The 22,313-nt window shown below is 43.1% G+C and overlaps 1 protein-coding gene across 4 annotated transcripts in view; it reads right to left on the reverse strand.

Moving 5' to 3' along the window:
- Positions 1 to 8,834: 8,834 nt before the first annotated feature.
- The window catches only part of zeb1b (zinc finger E-box binding homeobox 1b), a 50,617-nt gene continuing 37,138 nt past the window's right edge, over positions 8,835 to 22,313 (reverse strand). For 3 of the 4 annotated variants that reach the window (XM_044176656.1, XM_044176657.1, XM_044176658.1), the window contains exons 3-8: positions 18,632 to 18,793; positions 17,284 to 17,486; positions 16,506 to 16,611; positions 14,335 to 16,037; positions 12,759 to 12,939; positions 8,835 to 12,003 (exon numbers count right to left, since the gene is read on the reverse strand). In XM_044176656.1, the coding sequence (XP_044032591.1) occupies positions 11,288 to 12,003; positions 12,759 to 12,939; positions 14,335 to 16,037; positions 16,506 to 16,611; positions 17,284 to 17,486; positions 18,632 to 18,793 (3,071 nt within the window). In that variant the 3' untranslated portion in view covers positions 8,835 to 11,287. Of the gene's footprint in view, positions 12,004 to 12,758; positions 12,940 to 14,334; positions 16,038 to 16,505; positions 16,612 to 17,283; positions 17,487 to 18,631; positions 18,815 to 22,313 lie in introns of all 4 variants that reach the window. The other variant, XM_044176655.1, reaches the window with a different exon arrangement.

A 22,313-nucleotide genomic window follows, 5' to 3' on the forward strand; every position in this document is an offset into this window, starting at 1 on the left:
TAGCTAGCCTCGGCATGCTAGTAACCAGCCTTGGAAGCTAATGACAAGCCAAGCCAGTAGCCGATTCAGTGGGTTGCTAGGTTAGATGCATGAGTTACCACCTTGGTCGAATGAATAGTTGGCTTCTCATTTCCCACCACCGGCCTCTCAGTTACCAGCGCCAGCTTATCAGTAGCTGATTTTGGGAAGGATATAGCCCCTGCCAACTTCTCAGTAGTCTTAATTTTGTCCCTGCGCCATATGAACATCCCCTCGTTTAACCTCTGCCCTAATGAAACATGCACATGCACACTGATCTATATCTCCCAGCAGAGTCAGACAAAGGCCAAGGTTAAAGGTCATCTCTACTGAGGCATGTACACCTGGGGAGGAACCAAAGGTTGAGCACAGCGGGATGCAGGTAGTGGACACATTCCTAATAGGAGCGATGGATGATGAGGGGGGGCTGCAAAAAGGTGCAGAAAAGAGATGGGCAGAAAGAAAACCTCTGAGTGTCGAGGCAACCTAACGGTGAGAGGGCTGAGAGCTAGTTCATCTGAGTTTATCTGTCAGTTGCTGAGTGATTCACAGCCCCGTACCACATCTGGATGACTTTTCTCATCTCTCACTGGTCAAGAGAGCACTTCTATCCTCAGAGACAGGGCTGTAGCAACCATTTTAGAAAAACTGATATCAAAAAATATCAAACCGTAGGTAACAAAGGACATCAAAGACATACTGAATGCCAAGAGGAGGGCCTTTACTGATGGTAATAGGAAGAAGGTGAGGGAAATCCAGGCTGACCTGAAGATGAAGATCAGAGAGGCCAAGGAGAAGTACAGGAGGAAGCTGGAGTGGAAACTCCAGCAGAACAACATGAGAGAGGTCTGGAGCAGCATGAAGAGCATCACTGGCTTCAGACCGACTGGCAGCAGAGGAGTTGAAGGCAGCTTGGACAGGGCCAACAAACTTAATCTGTTCTTTAACAGATTCAACACACTGGCTCCTGCTTATCCCCCCTCTAACTCAGCTGCTGTCTGCCCTCAGACTCCTCTAAGTCCACTGCTCCCCCCTCCTCCATCTTCCTGGGAAAGTCCTACTCCCCCCTCAACTGGCTCTCAAGCTAACGGCCCTCTCATGACTGATGATTCCCCCCCTCCCCCGCCTGTAACCTCTGCTGTGTGCCTGACTGCTGACCGGGTGAGAGGACAGCTGCAAGGCCCCGATGGTGTTTGCCCCGGGGTTCTAAAAGCCTGTGCCCCCCAGCTATGTGGAATCCTTCAGCATGTCTTCAACCTGAGTCTTCAAAGGGTCCCTATTCTGTGGAAGACATCTTACCTCGTTCCTGTGCCAAAGACACTGCGTCCCAGTGGCTCCAAGGACTACAGACAGGTGGCACTGACCTCCCACATAATGAAGACCCTGGAGAGACTGGTGCTGGAACAGCTGCGGCCCATGGTCAGACCCCTCCTGGACCCCCTTCAGTTCGCCTACCAGCCCCGGCTGAGAGTTGAGGACGTCATCATCTTCCTGTTGAACCGCATCCACACCCACCTGGACAAGCCGGCAAGCACAGTGAGGATCATGTTTTTTTGACTTCTCCAGTGCTTTCAACACCATCCGGCCAGCCCTGCTGGGTGAGAAACTGGCAGCGATGCAGGTGGATGCCCCCCTCGTGTCCTGTATTGTTGACTACCTGACTGGTAGACCACAGCACGTGTGTCTGCAGCACTGTATGTCGGACAGCGTGGTCAGCAACACTGGGACTCCTCAGGGGACTGTCCTCTCTTACTTCCTCTTCACCATCTACACCATGGACTTCAGCCACCACACAGAGTCCTGCCACCTTCAGAAGTTTTCTGATGACTCTGCTGTGGTGGGATGTATCAGCAGTGGTGATGAGACTGAGTACAGAGCTGTGGTGGGTAACTTTGTCTCATGGTGTGAGCAGAACCATCTGCAGCTCAATGCGACAAAGTCTAAGGAGCTGGTTGTAGACCTACAAAGGGCCAAGACACCAGTGACCCCGGTTTCCATCCAGGGGGTCAGTGTGGACATTGTTGAGGACTACAAATACCTGGGAGTACACATGGACAATAAACTGGACTGGGCTAAGAACACTCTTTACAGGAAGGGCCAGAGCCGCTTCTATTTTCTGAGGAGGCTGAGGATGTTTTATGAGTCTGTGGTGGCCAGTGCTATCCTTTATTGATATTTATTCATACTTCTATTACTGCTGTGCAATATCCACCGTCTCATAATAATCTTAATAAGCTACACTTAATTTGACAGTACATACTACTTATTACTTATATTATTACATTGTATTATTATACCATACATACTTATCATCAACTGGTAAATCCACTTTGTACTTTACACTTATTTTAATTTTATACTTATACCCACTTGGTACTTAATTTATCTGACCTGTATTATAGTGTATTATATTTTTGGCTTAGTACTATTCCTGTGTGCACTGACGTGATAGTGAGCAGCTGTAACAAAAGAGTTTCCCCTCAGGGATCAATAAAGTATTTCAGATTCTGATTCTGAAAATGTGCAGTGGGTCAAAGGCTAACAGTTTCTTTTTTTTACAATTGATAACATGCATTCTCAATACTGAGTTTGCTTTTTCAAAACTCTTCACACAGGTAGCACAACAGAAGTCAGTGTGGACTAAACTGTGGATCATTTTTCATTGCTTTGACACAAAAGGCATTCAAAATTCCTGAACTTTTTTCTCACTCAAACTCAGTCACCACCAAAACATGTTTACATACTATTGTAAAAACTGTTAAATTTACATTAAAAACCTACATAACACAAAATTATTGTAAATTAGACTGTAATTTGCTACATTCTGTTACATCTACATCTAAAAAGATTTTTTTTTAAATGCATAAACTCCAAATCTCAACTGTGGCCCTGTGCATCAAGCTGATTGGTTGATCCAACTTCCATTCGGGAGGCAGGTTTGAAATGGCACACTGTTCAGAAAACTTACTGTTACACCTAAAATCCTATAAGCATAAAAGAAAACAGCCACGCAATCATCTCAGAACAACACCTGTGCACGCTCAAACTTTTAGTCAAGTCTTAAAGGGACAGTTCACACCAAAATCAAAAATACATATTTTCCCTCTTACCTGTAGTGCCATTTATCCATCTAGATTGGTTTGGTGTGAGTTGCAGAGTTTTGGAGATATCAGCCGTAGAGTGTGTGCCTTCTCTCGAATATAATGGAATTAGATGGCACTCAGCTTGTGGTGCTCAAAGCGCCAAAAATTTGACCAAATCATGACCCAGTTACTCAAGATAATCCACAGACCTTGTGGGGGCGGCTGTGGCTTAGAGGTAGAGCGGGTCGTCCACTTATTGGAAGATCCCTCCAGCCCGCATATCGAAGTGTCCTTGGGCAAGATGCTGAACCCGAAATTGCTCCCGAAGGCTGTGCCATCGGTGTGTGAGTGTGTGAATGTGCATTAGTAATTCTTTCTGACCAGTTGGCACCTTGCATGGCAGCCTCTGCAGTGTAAAGCGCTTTGAGTGGTTGGAAGACTAGAAAGGCGCTATATAAATGCAGTCCATTTACCATTTACCATTTGTTATGAGCAGTTTCATGTTGGAACAATTTCTTTCTAACAAACTACACAAGCCAAATGTATCACCACCCAGAAGGAAGCGCGCATCTACTCATGAGAGACGAGAGGCTTGTGCTCGAGACAGCACAGGATGTAAACATTAATGGCGTCTTCCTCGGCTGAGCTGTTATGTTAGCTAGCTTAGTGGTGCTAGGTGAGCTAGCAGTTTTGCTGCACGCTCCTTCTGCGTGGTGATACGGATGGCAGGTGTAGTTCAGTTGATAAATGCAGTAACCGGTAGCTCCTTCAAACTTCGCTACATTTTTGTTTTAATCTGTTATTTATTTTAGCTTTATTGCTGAATCATCATTCAATGATTTCTGATTGGATTTGATTTAAATGGTTAAGCCAAAATTGTTCAAATCGGAAGATTTTTACTATGGTAACGGCTGCGTGTGCAGATGTTGCTGCCTGTAGCTCCTTCAAACTTTTTATCTGCAAACACGTATTACCTATGACAGTGATACATCATCGGAAAAGGAAGCTGGGGTTTGGATTAAAGAGCAGTGTAATGTAAAGAGATGTCACACCTTTTTATGGTCTTATCCACCGACCTCCGGCAGCCAATCAGGTGGCAGCTTTGGAGATGACACTTGAAGGTCCAGGCTCTGAGGAGGACGGGACAATGGGATTACACAGCACACACACACACACACACACACACACACTCAGCAGAGACACAGGAGAGAGGAGAAATTGATATTTGCGTGTGTGCGTGTTCATGCATGCTTTCCTGTGTGTGTGGAAGAACCAAAGCATACAAGAGTGGGTAGTTGGGTGAAGGTGTGTTACTTACAACATAGTGCGGTGTGTGTATGTTTGTGTGCAGGCAGGTGGGTGGTAGCTTTTCAACGAGTAGACCATTTAATTGAATTCTGTGCAGCTCCTTGTTATTCTAGTCATGACTGAGAGCCGCTCCATGTTGTCCCAACAGTGTGGGAGGGCCGGCCGTACCTGCAAACACTGGCTGGTTTGCACTCCGTGTGTGTGTGTGTGTGTGTGTGTGTGTGTGTGTAGGGGCAGGGGTTGTGAGGTGATTGTGGTTGCGCTGGTGTTTTTCTAGCGCAACTCAAGTCCCAATGTGGTAATGAGGAGGGGAAGTGGTGAAAGTCAGCCCTGAACCTCACCCTGAAAAGAAAGCACGAAACTGCCAGAACATTAATACAAAATATATGTAAGTGTGTGTTTGTGTGTGTGTGTGTGAGAGAGAGAGATAAAGAGAGAGTGAAAGTGAGAGAATGTGATTTGAGAATGAGTGCATGTAATGCTATCAACTCATTGTCCTTATTACAAAGCAACCCAAACTGCACAAGAGGACAAAATAACACAGTTACTAACACACATTCACTTCAGCAATAGAGAAGATATGCTGTCTAATGAAATGAATAGAGTCTCTAAGCAATTACAAGCTTAAACGATGATGCATAAATTTCATTTATAGATAGATTTCACCAGGGCTTATCTCCGAAAAACACTGTAATAGGATTCAGCTGGAAGGCAAGAGAAGAAAGATGTGTGGACAAGGGTGTGTGTGTGTGTGTGTGTGTGTGTGTGTGTGTGTGTGTGTGTGTGTGTGTGCAAAGGGGAAGTGAAGCTTCATTTGTGATTGAGGTGATTGGTAAAAGGTGACCAGGATTCAGGATAATGACTCCCTGCAAAACAAGGACACCTAAAACCTTAGTGAATCCCAACATTGTTTCCGATTGGTTTCATATTACTGTAGCTGAAGGGTAATTCTCCAAGGAGATGTTTAAGGTACGAGCTAAATACAGCACAATGACAATCCAATCAACCCTTTGCTCCACCCACCCACCCACTCAAGGATGTTCTCTCTGACCTCCTCAATTGTTGACCCTGGAGTCCTTTGACCGCTGCCATTGGATACACACTTGTGTTTTGTACATGTGTTGCAGATTTTTTATTAAAATCAAAGGAAACGGGATGATAAAAGGCGAGGAGTCACTGTTCAAAAGTGGCAGAAGCTTGAAAATCTGTACAGGTATTATTAGGTAGAATTTTACTGGAAATGCCTTAAAGCAAGCCAGATGGGTATTAGCATCCCTTTATGCTTTTGATAATGAGCAATTAAATTGATTTCAATATTGGACTGACCAATAGCTTTTTTCCCTCTACATTTCTTATCATATGCATCTCTTGTGTTGTGTTTTATGTTGTGCTTTTTTATGTAATGTTGTGCTTTTTTGTTAAGCTTTGTTTCATAACATAAAAAGCATAACATAAAACACAATACAACATAACATGTTAGGCTATGTTATGTCATGCTTTGATATGTTATGCTTTTTATGTTACACCATGTCATGCTTTTTTATGTTATGTTATGTTTTGTATGTTATACTTTGTTGCATAATATACCAAAGAATAACATTACATAACATAAAACAATATACATTACATGTTACATTGTTATGTATGCTTTTTTATGTTATGCTTTTTTATGTTATGTCATGTTATGCTTTGTTGCAGAATATACTAAAGCACAACACAACATAAAACATAATAAAACATTTTTAAAACAATTTTATGTCATGCTACATGTTGTTATGCTTTTTTTTGTTATATTATGTGCTTTTTAATGTTATGTAATGCTTTGTATGTTGTGCTTTGTTCCATAATAAACCAAAGTATATCATAACAAAACATGTTATGTTATGCTTTATTATGTTTAATGTTATGTGATGTTGTGTTAATGTACACATATAATAGGAACTAGTGCATGTACTGTATGATAAAGCCAAACTCATTGCTATGAATTTCTGACTAATCTGTGGGCTTCTTAATTATTCACCAAAGAGAAAGTCAATCAAAAACAAGTCCACTGATTATTGAGAGTAACCAATTCATTACATTTTTAATCATATATTTGCATATACTGATAAGGTATATGTCTTATTATATATACAAGTGTAAACCATAAGTCATAGCATACATGGAATCTTAATATCCAAGTAACTGTAAGAAATGTTGTAAGATTTGGTCATCAAGAGTTAAAAACATGTATCAAGAAGTCATGTTTTGATTGTGACTTGAATGTGTAATTGTTCCTTTGACAAGTCTATTGGTCTGTAAATACCAGCAATATATTTAGAATGTTTTCCTGTGTCTCACAGGTTATATTCCTAAATAAATTGATTTTTAGTTACGCATGAGCGTATGCTGACCAGCATGTTAAAAATGGAGCTCTGAAACAGCAATTTGTCACATCAAGTGGCATATTAACCTGCCTGTTTACACATACGCACACAGTTACACACACACACACATAGTGTCTCTGTGTACGTTCTGCTATTTAGTGCTTGAGTAAATGAACATGATATTTAAGTGACTGCTATTTCCTGAGCGCAGGCTTTTCTTTCCTCCTCCTCCTCTCGGCTTTTCTCTAAATTTCCCCAGGGAGCTTCAGCCCCCTGGGTTTGGCTCGGTGTCAGAGTCCCGGCAGCCATGATACTTCATCAGGCTTTTGCACCATTATTGGCAAGAGCACTCCATATCCTCTTAGCAGTTATAGCTTTTCAATTTTCCTTTGAAATGCTGAGCCCAGCAGAACATATGGCAATATCTTGGCTTTAAGTCTTTAAGTCCTGGATTGGACTGGAACCCTGTAAAACAGCCCCAAATCTTGAACATGCAGCCACAGGCTACACAGTCTTTGACCTTTTGGGAGTTTTAGAGTGGCTGCTGTGACCACTGTTAAAGACATTTATAATAGACACAATTACAAGATGCTGTTGGAACAGTTTGACACAGTAATGTTATGGTGTGAGCTGTCCTATAAACCATTATTCTACCACCAACCCCCTCTTCCAAGTGTCTCTGGGGACCCATTCAACATAATGGCAGGGTCAAAGCTTCTCTGTCACACTGTCTTCCCCCAGCACACACACACAAACACACTCTCCTGCAAGCTCAGGTAGTTACAGTTGTACAATCGCTGAGTGCTCGCACTCCATCCACAGACAATGAGAGGCTTTTGCAGGTTGAATCTCATCCCACTCACACCTGCTTTCCCTTAAAACAAAGACACCAAATCAGCCTCACCTTCTTAAGACTTGAGGACTTTCCTGAAAATGTCCCCAAAAGCCCTCCTTTGGAAGCAAAGCGAGTCAGTGCTTCTGGGAAGACATAAAACATCAGAGGGAGATTTTCACCAGCTATTGTATCATTTTCAGCTCCTCAACACACTATGGATTTTTAGTCCATTCCATTACTAATTCATGCTGGCGGAGGGGCTGGGGGGGCGGGGGGCAGGAGGAGGATTGACCCTCCTGGAAACATAATCTGGATCAATAGGCATACTGGATTGAAAGGGGGGGTTCTGATCACTGAGGGGTATGTGCAGGTCCTTTATTCATATAGTCAAATATTGGAGTTTGGACAATTTGGAGTTGCAAAATCAAACAATGCTTTCCATTATTTTTTTCTTTTCTTCTGACCTTATTAAAACTGAATATAGAAAACTATTGAAGTGGTAACGCTTATCTTTGCCACAAACTGGGCTAGCAAATTTGGTGACAATTGTGTGAAAATTAGCATAAAGAATTGTTATTACACCAATAACCTATCTCATGTTTTATATGTTGTATGGGCCATGCACGGACAAATATATATTCCTTTAGTTCATGAAAACTTAATTCACAAAGACATCTACAGGATGTTATCTTGTATAGAGACATTACTTGTTGGGGTCAGTTATAGACTCTATAGGGGTCTGACTCCCTGTTAGACTCTTATGAACAAACTGTGATGAAACTCCAATAACACAAATCCAAGTAGACTAATCTGGGATTTGGGAGCGTAGTGCAGTGGAAAAATCCCTGTTAACACCAATCACAGATATAGAGCATATGAGCAACGATTGTATTTACCCATGTTTGTCAGCATTCAAAATCATGTTCATGAGAAATCCTCTTAAAATTAGGAAAATTCATTAAGTATCAAGCTGATAAAACAATGTTAAGTATGTTTTTTTGAGCCGGTAAAGTAGGCCTGGGGACTCCAGGACTCCAAACTGAACATTAGGCATAAACATTTAAATTATGTTCTGAACTTTTTTGTTTTTCGTTTTATTTTTACATTTTTGAAGTCATCTCTTATGGGATTTTATATTGTAATATTTACTTGAATGTTGCAGTGTAAGCTACAACTTCATGTTGTGTGATTTTAAAACTCTCAATAACAATATAACAAACCCAGTGGCTTGTAATTGATGTATTTTATTGTGAGATGGGGACTCATAAAAAAAATGAACAAAAAAAGAAAACAAACAAAAAACAATCACTATAAAAAAAGATGGGTGTTAAAGGGGGGAGGGGCATATAAAAGCAGGCGTGGTCTTGACACTGACATATAAAGTAACAAATTGGCACAAATAAAAACATAAGAACATACGTCAATATTATTTTGGCTTGGCAAAAATGACTTGTGTGGTTAATGATAATCCTTCAATAAAACAGCACACACTCATGCTATTAGACATACTATTAGTTTTCAAAAGTTCAGTAGCTTCATATTAGAGAGGGGAAAGAAAACTAAACTAACATGAGAATGGATGCAGAGAGGTCACAGCTTCCAATTTTCAGGCTTGCAGGGTGCGAGTTTCTTTTTTCCCAAGGAAAAACATCATTTTGTTTGTTCAAAAAACATACTTCAGTATGCTGGAGTCTAATTTTTCCAGGCTTGTAGTTATTTGCCTTTGAATCTTTTTTTCCATACTAAAATATATTATCGTATTAATACAAACTACAGTATTGTACACTACATAGTGTAATAAATAACCATAAAGAAATATAAAAAATAAGACACATAAATATAAAAGTTCTCTATGACTAAACAGACATACCCATCTCCTTGGGGGTGGGGATAATACTGCCATTGCTGAAAACATACAGTACACACACTGAAACAGAACATAAAACAACATAAGAGACAAAAAAATAATACTGACAGGTAAAAACATTGTTGAATTAAACTCCTGGGATTCATATTTGCCTACATTTTGTTACCTGAAGAGACATCTGAGCGTTTCATGGTTTGTTAAACAAGTGCACTGAATAAGCTTTAAAAAGGCAGGACACAGTTAACATTTAGAAATCATACTTCATCATCATCCATTAGAAAACATGTGCATTGTAATTCTTTTAGCCGCTCAGATTAGAAATAAAAGCAACTTATCTAATATCTATGATACATGAATATGTGGTAGGCTAAACTCTTCAATCTCAGGTGTGGTGGCGAGCCAAAGTCAACAGTATTCCGGCTTATTGGTTGATCTGGGATCCGGCAATACCTGATCAGAGCTGCTAAGCTTCAACAGCAATATTCAATGGCACTTTTGATATGCATGTTTCTTGTGTTTAAGTTAGATTTTTTGCATATGGCTCGGAGTAGGGGGTAGGTATAGGGAGGGTCAGACAGTTTTCTACATCCCCTTTCTGTTCGCTCTGAACATTTAAAGCAATCATTTTTTGGGAAAACACACTTATTTGGTTTGTTGCCGAGAGTCAGATGAGAAGTTCGATACCACTCTCATATCTGTCCGGTAAATATGAAGCTACAGCCAGGAGATGGTTAGCTGAGTTTAGCATAAATACTAGAAACAGGCAGAAAGAGCTAGCCTGGCTCTGTCTGGAAGTCAGAAATACTCTGGCATGCATCACCTACTAGACTGGAGTGTGGAGCAGTAGATAAGCAAGAAATAACTTCTAGCTTTAGCAGCTTTAGATTAAGCTTTGGCTAGCTGTTCCCCCCTGTTCCGGTCTTCAAGCTAAGCTAAGCAGCTGTTGGCTGTAGTTGCAGATTTATTGGACAGATATACGAGTGGTATCGATCTTCTCATCTGACTCTCACCAAGAAAAGGAATGAGCATATTTCCCAAAATGTTCAACTATTCCTATAAAACACTAATTTGTAAAAGAAACTTTGACAACAATGTGTCTGAAAGTCTAAAAGGTAAATGACCCGTCCGCTCTTCATTGTTTTTCTTCTTAAGGCTCACAATCCAATCAAAACAACATCAAAAAGAAGTGTAATGCTAACATCTGCTAGCGTGATGGCGTGGTATATCTAGTGCGGTAATACTGAAGGGTAGACAACACAACTCAACTGCTCAATCCATAGGTAAACCAAGCCACTTGTAGTGCACAGGATTTTTCAAATTTTCCTTCCAACTTAATAAAATACTGACTTTTTTTTTGTTCATTGGCAATAAAAAGGTATAGAAATATCTCCCAACTGTACAGCTTTTAAAGGTTAAAATATGAGTGATAAAATTAGTAACACTGATAGAAATGACCCAAGGTGTTTTAGTAATAAAACATTATCTAAAACGTGTCGGCTCTAGCTTCCAAAGTCTGTGTAATGCATTTCCTTCGTTCGTTAAAATTCATGTTCGTCTTAATTTTTTCTTTACAAATGGATTCTGACAGCGAGAAATCTCTCTCCTGTGGAAAAGTCACTAGTATTTTTTCAGGCACACCTGGATTTCTACACAGTAGTGAACTGAAACTGAAACTGAAAGTGTCAGAGTGACCAGACATCATCTCCTGCGTTCTTCCTCTGCGCAGGGAGAGGAGGACTCTGATTGTGTCTCATGGAGGGGTCTGACTCCTCTGTTTGTCAGTATCTACTTTCTCCTGCAGCATCTAGTTCTAGTCTTCAGAAACCGTGTTCCTGTTTGTTTCGGCTCCACTCTCCTCTGAGACCTCCCCCTCTGTTTTCCCCTCTTCCGTCACCCCTTCTTCTGTATCCATCGCCTCCTCTTCCTCCATCTTGACTTCCTCCTCTTCCCGAATGCTCCCGAGCACCTCCTCCTGCCTTGTGTCAGCCTCCTCTTCTTCCTCTTTCACGTCTATCTCTGTCTTCTTCTCCTCTCCCCGTCCCTCCACCAATACTCTCTGTATCTCCTCCTCATTCCTCTCTTCATCCTCCTCTTCGTCATCCCCTCCTTCGTCCCCTATCTGCACCACCTGGATGTCATCCATGTCCACCGCACCTTCCTCTTCCTCCTCCTCCTCATCTTCCTCACTCTCCTCATCCTCTCTGGTGCTGCTCCCTCGCTCGTCCAAGTCCAGCTGGGAGGGGGCCAGGCGCTGCCTCTGCACCCGGCTCAGGGCCTCCATCTCGGCCTGGGCCTCGCCATCCTCCTCGGGGCTGTCCCGGCCTCCGCCTTGGCTCTGCGTCTCCTTCTTACAGTAGGAGTAGCGGTGATTCATGTGCTGGGAGTAGGAGCCCGAGTGGGAGAAGCGCTTGCCACACTTGTCGCACTGGTATGGCTTCTCCCCCGAGTGGAGCCGCATGTGTTCGATCAAGTGGTGTTTGTGTTTGAAGGCCTTGCTGCAGATACCGCACTCGTGAGGTCGCTTCCCTGCAGAGAAAGAGAAAATAAATATATATGAACATCTCTGTTTAAAAAAAATAAAATGAAAATGCTGTTGAGTAAAAAAGCACATACATGGGAGGAAAACAATAAACAATACAGTGCAATCGCAGTGAATCCGCCACATTGTTGTGTGGAAGGTTGAGAGCCCCTTACAGGATCTATCATCAATGTATCCAAGGAGAACATTTCAAAACAATACAACAAAATCACAACTATTGTGCTTGAAAACCTTCAAGGAAACTTTATCCAGGCAGGGAACAGCTAGTTTCACCTAGGATGAGGTCATTTGGAGCTGAAAACTATGGTTGCAAGCCAAGTATCAGAGTAATAAAGAAAAAAAAAAGACAAACTAAAACGCCTCTGAGAGTGTTGACCTCCACTTGGCCATGGAATCATCATCTTGGAGCAATCCAAATCACTACCAGATCTCGCCTCTTGCAACATTTGGTGCTTCACATGAGAAGCTGGCAGTGCAGAGGTGGGGAGTTGGCAGAAAGAAATTCTCAGACCTCTTCTGTGCATGTTGAGTAATACCTGCTGGAATGGAGGTGTCCACCCTTCTTTACACCGTAGCTCAAAATCCCCTTTTGCTCGTACTATGACTCATCTTACCCAGGACCCAACAGTGAGTGATGGTGAGACAAGTTCCGGTTCTGCATTTTTTTAAATTTAGAGTCCATCTGTTATTTTTGGCTGTGTTCGTGTGTAGGCCTGGGAAACACATGAGAGTTTGTATTTACCTGTATGTTCGTATTTGTGTCTCAGCAGCGAGCTGCTCTTCTGGAAGATCTTGTCGCACAGGTCGCAGGCGTACATGCCGCTGTCCGTCTTCTTCATCTTCTTCCTCTGAGGGCCTGAGTCGGAGTCGTTCTGCTCCTCTACGGTGGACACGCCTTCTGAACCCGTGTCCTGCTTCTCCTCCTGGAGAATATGAGAATTCACAGATGGGAATTCAAAGTGAGGTTTTTCTGTTTGTTTTACAGCAAAAAGAAAATGAATGACTCAGAAAAGTGCCAGTACTAGTGAACAATTTGTGCCTGTGCATTGCAGTAAATGATGCTGTGTCATATCATACTCATAGTTCTCTCTGGAGGCAGTTGTGAAATTAAAATCATTCCGAATTTTCTGGCTATAGGTGAGCAACAACGCTTAACCAATCTTTTCCTTTCCGGCCCGAAACATTTGTGATGAGCACACCTACAGTTTTCTCATGTCTCTGGGCTGATAAAAACTGCTCCACTGATGCAGTGAAAGAGGATATGAGGCAATATTAAGGAGAAGATATATACACAGGGCTCTTTTTTAATAGGCAGGTCTATGCCAATCCACTTAACACAAAAGTATAATACAACATCAATAAATCAATGAGGCAGGCAGAGGTGTGCTGTTTAAACAGATTCAAGCAGATCAATAGAGGCTCTGCAGTAAAGTACAGCTTCTTGCCCTCATGGTGACAGCCCATGAAGATCACTCACACACCCAGAGATATCTACATCCATCATTAAGGGCCCATTAGGGCTATTATTTTTTCTGACATTTCTATATATGACTTATTGATTAGCTTTTGGATGGTTTCAGACTATCTATCATGTTCTGGTGGTTTTGAACAATAAAAAGTAATGATCTGGGCTGAAGGGTTTGACTGATCGCTCCAAAAAGAGAAAAGCCAACTTGATTCCAATCCATTTGCTACTCAAAATGGCTACCAGATTAGACACTGAATCATTTCCTGCACTCTGTAAATCAACTGGTTTACAAAATAAAAGTTTTAGAGTCAAACCTGTTTGCTGTGGCTGACCTCCAATGACACTAGATGAACAAAAACTAACTCTAAAATACTGAGGAAGCTAATAAAGCTGAGGAAATGTTAAAATAACTTCCTCCCTTGTACACAGTAGGCCACACAGTAACTGAGGAGTACAGACAGGGTGAATTAAAGTAACAGTTTGACATTTTGGGAAAAATATGCTTATAAGCTTTCTTGGTGAGAGTTAGATGAGAAGATTCTCATGTCTGTACAGTAAATATGAAGCTAACGCAGCCACCTAGCTTAGCTTGGCACAAAGACTGGAAACAGCTAGCCTGGCTCTGTCCAAAGGTAACAAAATCTGCCTTTCAACCCCCTTTACATTTGACTAATTAACAAGTTTATATCTCCTTTGGAGTATCCCCTGGATTTCTGGTAAACTCACAGTGTTGAAAAAAGAGTGACAAAATAGTCCTGCACATTAACCACTTTTACACTTGGATTTTTGTGTGGATTAAACAAAGAAAGCTCAACTGTTGCTAAATTAGGGGACATAAATGGTTGCGCACCTTCACTCCGTTGAGGTGGATGGTTTCCTGCGTCTCGGTCCCCGCAGGGCTGTTTGCTGTAGTGGTATAGGTGTAAGCCAGCTGGGGGATCAAGATAGTCGGTTTGTTGTTAGTGGCTAGTGCCCTTAGACATTGCATTGTGGTCACAATGTCAAGGGGTTTCGCACTTGGCTGGCTGGCGTACAGTGCGATGGGGCTAGCGCCAATGGCTGAGAGTGGCGATACCTCTTTCTTTGTGCAAGTTAAGTTTAGGGGTTCATCCACATTGGTAGAGCCAGAGGAAGGGGAGGGGTAAACACAGGCTTTAGCTACCACTCTCTCCGCTTCCTCTCTGGCGGGCTTTGGCAGCGACAGGTCTAGGGGTCCCTCAGTGCTCTGGAGAGGCTGGGCTGGGACGGGACCGCCAGCTGTCAGGTTTAGTGGCAAAGGGGAGGCCGGCGAGCTATGAGTGCCATTGACCTCTGCTGGGGTGGCCTCTGTAGGGCTGTCCTGGGTCACAGAAGGGCTCATATTGGCTGTGTCCTTTCCTGGGACCAGAGACACCACACTGTTAGCTTCACAGGTGTCCTCTTCCTCTGAGGGAGGTGTTGGAGCACCCAGTGATATCTGACCCTCCTGCATTTTGTCAAACCACTTCTTAACCACATGGATTGGCAGGCTGACTGAGTCAGAGATCTTGGCCAGCTCATCCTTCGTGGGCTCTGCATTTAAGGCAAAGTAGGCCTTGAGCAGGGACAAGAGGTTCTTGGGCTGGTTGCAGAGTCCTCCCTCTGACAGCAGGGCAGCAACAGCAGACTCAGACTTATCCAGGCCTGCTCCGTTCAGCCTGACACCATCCTTCTTGCAGTGCTTGAGGGCGTGGAGTGCTTCCAGCCCACCGGGACAGTTATCACACAGGAGACAAGTTTTAGTGGTCTTCTCCTCTTTTTCTTTAGTCTCATTGGGCCTGGTGCCTCTTATGGTAAGATCTTCTGGGAGTTTCTGGGACTTGAAGGTGTCAGTGGTGGTCTGAGCTGGTGAGATTGGCTCAGACTCTTTCTTCAGGTTTTGGGCTGTGAGCTGGTTGGGGTCCAAACTGTAGTTTATAATGATTTTTGCATTTCCATCCTGACCCACAATAGGCAGACTGATGGCTGAGATGAGTTGCTGCTGCGTGGGATGGAGCGTTCCAGTGGTTAACCCCGAGTTCACCTGCCCCTGGCCTTTGGCATTGCTTTCCAGCACCTGGCGAATGACGTTACCGTCCACCGCCACTTTGAGAGCATTCTGCAGGTCTGCCAGGTTGATGCTGATGGGCGACACCAGCCCCACAGTGGGTAGGACCACTGCCTGCACTGTGCCCTGCAGAGGAGCTGCAGCACCTCCATTGAAAATCCCACCATTCATGGCGGACACAGCTGAGGTTGTTATTACTGTCGGCTTGTACTCGTAGTCCAGTGGCTCGGTCTTGATCTGGTTGAGGGGCAGCTGCTCTTGCAGGGGCTTGCTGTGCTCCAGCTTCTCTCTAATCTGGGTGCGGAGGACTGAGGGCGGTGTGGGCAGCACTGGTGATGGACCCTGGGTCTGGGTTTTGGCATTCCCCAAGCGTGGTCTGCCGTTAACTGAGATGACACTGATGCACTTCTTACTGCTGATGTGGGAGCTGTATGAGCCTGAGTGGGAGAACCGCTTCTTGCAGTTGGAGCACTCATAGGGTTTCTCTCCTGAATAAAGCCACAATGTGTGTAACAGAGAGAGAGAGAGAGATAAAAAGAGGCAGGGAGAGAAACAGATTTCCATTAGTAAATTAAGCTAAATGAGCAAGGTAGGCTATGAGCAGTATGGCAGGAAAAAGCTCTAATGCATTTCAATGATGCTTAAATGCTGATGTAATGGCACCATTGGGAAATGCCCTTCTCTAATTGCTGTCCCATAATGCCAAAAGAAACACAATTATGGCACATTAAGGAAGAGCACACAATGGACTGAAACACGATAAAGAATATCTAAAAACAGGGAATTGGCTTAAACATAAATAAAACATAAATATTGGTTCAATGGACACTGACACATCTGTGGCCAACAGAGAATCATGGCAAAGACGTATACACTGGACCTGCTCACGTGCACACACACAACAACACACACACACACATAGAATGCTGCCATGGTGACAGGGGTTGTCCACTCACCGCTGTGGATGCGTAGGTGCTCCTTCAGATGGTGCTTGTATTTAAATGCTTTGCCACATTCAGTGCACTTGAATTTACGATTGCCTCCCGACTGTGTGATGTGTCTCTGTCAGACGAGGGGAGAGGGGACATTCAGTGAGCTACACAATGAAAACACAACCTTTGAACTGCTACTAATTCATGTCACAATGTCATTAATCAATTGAGGGCAAAAGCTCATGTTTATTTATCATGTTTGGAAGCGAGCTGCCAAAGAAACAGGACTAAACTTCCATGTAGGTTTGCATAATTTAGAATCACTTTGTCAGTGCATAATTACTACAGCACTACAGAAGTAGTATGCTACTGAAACCAATCACAAGTAATCCAGTCACACTGAGTATTTGAAAAACAACATGTCTAGTGTAGACTGATACATATAAATAGTAGAATATTAAACGGAAGCAGAGAATATCTTTAATATAAAATATAAATAAATAAATATAAATATACTGTATATATAAAAAGTTTTTCACTACCCCTGTTTCAGACAGTCTTTCAAAATGTTCATGTTAGCAAGTATACTTCAGTATTATAGTACCAGAGCAGTAGTATGCTCTTAAAAGAGGATTTAAGGATTCACAAAGCACCTCGCTGCATTAAGTATTTAAACCCAACAAAGGGACGTATGCTAAAAATGGCATTTCCACTTACAACTTAGAACACTAAGAGCAGAAAAAAATCATTGAATGTGTTTTATCAGTATCCAGTCCTGACTAGTTTGTCAGTCAGTTTTTACCTGATCCCGTCCGCTCTTGTGGACCGTCATATGCCTCTCCAGTTGAGCGCGGTATGCGAAGCTGTAGCTGCACTCGGGGCAGCTGAAGCTCTCTTCGGTCTTCTCGTGCCGGTACTTGATGTGCTCCTTCAGGGAGCTGTAACGCTTGTAGCCACGTGCGCAGTACGGGCAGGTGAGCAGCTGAGAGAACGAATCAGGAGTTCCTGGGTGAAAAAAAACACAAGAGGAGAGTGTTATAATGATATATGTGAGAGTGAAGGGGGAGGAGAAGAGGGGGTTAAAACACATGGTCAATAGGGAGGCTCTTTGATGTTACACAAGGCCTGCCACAGTGACACTCCTCTGCTATTTCACCAATCAAAGAGAGATCCTCCCCCACAGGTAAACAGCACCCAGGTAACCAAAAAAAATAAAAGCTGATTAGTGATCCGTAGTAATGCCTTCCTGACCTTATAAAAGTAACACCCTGGGTTGCCAATGTAGAACTGGATTTGTTCTTCTTGCTGACACAAAGCACAGCGATTACAGCTTTCACATGCATGAAATTCCATCATTGATAGCCTATTGTGCATTAGAAGCGTTTCCAAACACCCACGCATGTAAGGAAAAGTGAGCTTGTTAAACAACAGCCATCTGCCTAGATCCAAGCTGGTTAACAGAGGGTCTCAGTTGCCTGGCTCCCACACAGGTAAAGCATTACTTTGTTAACAGGTGATGTATTAAGTTCCCCTGCGGGACAGGTGAGGGCCTCGGGATGGGAATGCACACATATTATCGCCCAGGTAGCTGTGAGTCAGAGCTCGCACAGACGTGACAAATTTACTCAGGTGTTGCTGTTTCTCTTCCTCCCCATCTCCCCCCGCCCCTCCCCTCCTCCCTGTCTTTTTTCCCTCTGTGGTAGCAGGTAAAAGCCAAAAGCACGGGAGCAATAAAGGCTCCAGTGTGCTGCACTTAACAAATAGCGGTGTGAGTAATGATGTCGGAGAGTGGCGTTAATGGGGTGGAGTTAACACCTGAGGTGAGACAGGGAGCAGGTAGAGCCGTCCCCAGGGGGCGAGTAATTACTGGGTGGGTTCAGTAATAGTGTGAGAGCTCAGTGACTGTGAGCTCTGGAGTGGAAATAGTGGTGTGTGTTTCAGTGTGTGTGTGTGATTTAGGGACACTACACCTTGCTTGTGTGCACTGCTAATAACGATATGAATGGCATTTAAAGCAATTAATGCACTAAGCACATACTAATATTTCTGGAAAGGGATGCACGCACAAAAATGAACTTGATAAGAGTGTTTTTTATAGTTTTTTGTATAACATGAATGAGCTGTGAATGCTGTGTGGTGATATCCTGTACCGTTCTCGTCATGGACGCTGGTGTCAGGGGTGCCCTGACGTTGAGGCTCGTCCTCTGGGGCCTCTGGGTAGATGACGGCCGTGTCTCCTTGCTGGAGCATCTCCTCCACTAGGGCGTCTGTGCTCACGTCATCCTCACCGTCTGACACACAATCCTCCTTCACTGTGAAGGGACAAACACGCACTGATAAGAGTCAAAAGGAATTATCGATTACCCCATTATTTGAAGACTTACATGTTTTTCTATTGATGTAGACTGTACATATGAAACCTTAACCTTTGTATATGAAATGTGGTAATCCAATAATGTCACAGTGAGTGTACCCAAACCGAGCCCTTGATCATGACACGTTCACCAGCCTGGAATGAGGCATGTGGCGCCGGGAGAAAAAAAACAACATCCTGAATGCTGTTGTTCACAATAGGATGAGAAAACTAATTAGCATCAAAAGGCCACAGGCTACTGTATGAGCATCATGCTCTTTGTAAGAACTGAATGGCAAGCCTCTATTCACAATGTTAGGTAAGGTACTTGTTGAGACTGGGACTGATAATTAGGTGATGAATCTTGTCCTGATGTATTGCAGCAGATAGATATCATGCAGGAACAGATGCATGCACACATGCTCACACACACACACACACACACACACACACACACACACACACACACACCATGGCTTGGCCTTCAGACTGAGCTCAATATCCCAGCAAGTGAGAGCCTGCATGTGGAAGCTGAGCATGTTCTTCCTCTACATCACATGAGCCAAGCCAGCTAGTCTAACGAGCAGTAATTACAAAGCTGCGGCTTATAGGAAGTGTAACCTGAGGATGGAGTTTAGGATGCACGAAAGCTTCCTTCCCTCTTTCCGTCTCTGCTCTCCCAGAGCTTCCTGAAGTGGATAACGGAACCAAGTATAGCGTGTCGGCGATTAAACTGAGTATTATTCCTCTACGGATATGTTAGTGTGCCTATGTGTATCATTACAGAGAATAATTACAAGGGTGAGCTATCAGCTAAAAGCAAAGTTAGACTACTGTGGATACTGTGGTAGTGTTTACTGGGCAGATGTTTTACACTCCCCCTGCTTAGCGGAGATTTGAGAATTGTGTTTTGTGAATTGTGTGTGTGTTGAAAGATGGGGCCAGCTGTGTTCTCCTCGGAGATGGTAACAGGTGTAGCACTTCATGACTCACTGACGCACAGTGAATACCAGTACTCTTACATACAGCCCTGCTCTGGCTTCCTCTGGTGAACCTTTACAAAGCCAATATGAGTGCAGTCATTTGTTGCTATGGTTATTAAAGACCATGCCCTGTAAAAAAAAAACCTGGGAGAGATAATACAGAGAAAGAGGCTAGACATGTTTGCCACATTTGTTTTATGATTTTTCATCTTAAAGTAATAGTTTGACATTTTGGGAAATACACTTGTTCACTTTCTTTTCAAGAGTTAGTTGAGAAAATCGATACCACTTTTACATCTGTGCAATAAATATGAAGCTAAAGCTAACAGCTGGTTATCTTAGCTTAGCATAAATATTGAAAACAGGGTGAAACCACTATCCTGGCTCTGTAAGGTAAAAAAAAATAATTAAAAAAACGCCTACCAGCTAGCCGTTTCCCCCTGTTTCCAGTCTTCTGCTGGCTGTAGCCTTATATTTAACAGACAGAAGTATTGAAGAAGAAAGCAAATAAGTGCATGTCCCTACTTGTCAAAACATTCCTTTAATTGTCTCATATTGTTCACAGTTCTTTGGCTGTTGAAAAGACATTTTAAAACGCGTTGCATGTGGGAAAGTGCTGATCTGACTGTGTTTATCTCCCATTCCCTGCTAAAGGCAGCATCCAAACACGCAAACAAACCTCTAGGCTACTAAATGTTGAGCATGTGTGTGAAGTAGAGTCCCAGGGGGATAGTGGTGCAAAGGTATGAGAAGCTGTTGTTTTTGCTCCTTGTGTGTGTTTGTGTGTGTGTGTGTGTCTCGGCTCTTTGTTAAGTACAGCGCAAGGCCAGAAGGGTTCACAGCCTCTCTGAGGCGGCCCCATATTATCAGGCTGCTCCCCTGACATGAAACATCACACAGGCCATTTATGTGCTGACGCAGGGATGTGAATGCACCACTGCACAAGTGGAAAATCAGTTCAAAAGCCCCAGCATGAAAGCCCAGTGAGGTTATAGCAGGACATTCTGTTGCAATTCTGATCTAAAAAAAGTAGTTTGTTCTTTGTTTATTTTACAGCGTAACCTAACTATAGTACGTCTTAGAACAAAATCACCAGACCACCCACTCTCTCCTATTCTCTTTCCTTCGCTCTTTTCTCATCCTTCTCTGCCCACATCGCTGCAACATGATACAACAGTATCCCATGATGCAATTACTGCCCTGGCCAACCTTTGCCCCCACTGCTTCCTGTGGTCGTGCATCCAGACCCGTTCATAGATTCTATCTTGGATGGGAGAGACATATCAGCGATAAGGATTTGCACAAACAGCTCAAATATTCCACAATCATTAGTAAAGATGTTACACTTTATCTCCCATCAACAGGAGGTAAGTCTAAGCATAGATGTGAGGTATTTCCAAATCTAGAATGATTTGCTTATCCTTGGTGCTAGCAAGCATTTGTCCTGTGTGTCTCTTCCCAGCTTGCTGAAGATTCTTTAAGTGGCTCAGTTTTAACATCACATCGTGACATAAGGCACACAGGAATGTAGGTGTTCCTGTGTGTTCGCAGAGTCCCTGCTGCACAGATGCTCCAAATGGATTTTAGACCAATGCTAAGGAACAGACCCACCGTGGGGTGCACGGTGGCAGAGCGGCTAAAGCTCCTGCCTCCCAATAAGGAGATCGTGGGTTCGTGGGATCGATTCCCGGACCAGACCAACATCACACAATCTCTCTGGGTGGAGTCTGCATGTCCTCCCGTGTTACCGTGGGTTCTCTCCGGGTTCTCAAAGACATGCATGTGTAGGTTAATTGATAACTCTAAATTGCCCGTATTGAATGAATGTGAGAGTGAATGGTTGTCTGTCCTTGTCTGTGTCTGTGTTAGCCCTGCGACGAGTTGGCCACTGTCCAGGGTGTACCCTGCCTAAGGCCCAAAGTCACTGGGATAGGCTCCAGTCACCCGCGACCCCTAACGGGACCAAGCGGTAGAAAATGGATGGCTAAGGAACATCAAATATCATCACTGCACGTCAGGCCAACAGTGAGGAAATAATAAGTGTCATTGTGCGTGAGAGCCTTGCAACTTCGCTGTTGGCTGGAATAATGCAGTACAGCATGAGTGCCCATCACACATCACTCAACAAACAATCAGCTCATCTTCTGGTGGCCTTAGGCTATATTTCCATGCAGTTAAATATGGAATGCCTTTTCAGTCAATATAAAATAAATAAATAAATACATAAATCCATAAATAAATAAATATGCCTATGAAATAAATAAATATGGTTATGAAATAAATCCTGAAATAAATAAATGAGGCAATAAATATATAAATGAGTCAGTATAGTTCAATGAATAAATAAATAGGTTTTTATGTAAAAAGGATGTTTTTCAAAGGACTACTTTTATTTATTTGAGGGGACTTTTATTTCCAAATGCCACATTTATTTCCCAGCTCTTTTTATTTCCATCTGTTATATGCAAATGAGTGGGGCGTGGTTATCTCACAGAT

Source organism: Siniperca chuatsi, linkage group LG19 (genome assembly GCF_020085105.1).
Source record: "Siniperca chuatsi isolate FFG_IHB_CAS linkage group LG19, ASM2008510v1, whole genome shotgun sequence".
Lineage (NCBI taxonomy): Eukaryota > Metazoa > Chordata > Actinopteri > Centrarchiformes > Sinipercidae > Siniperca > Siniperca chuatsi.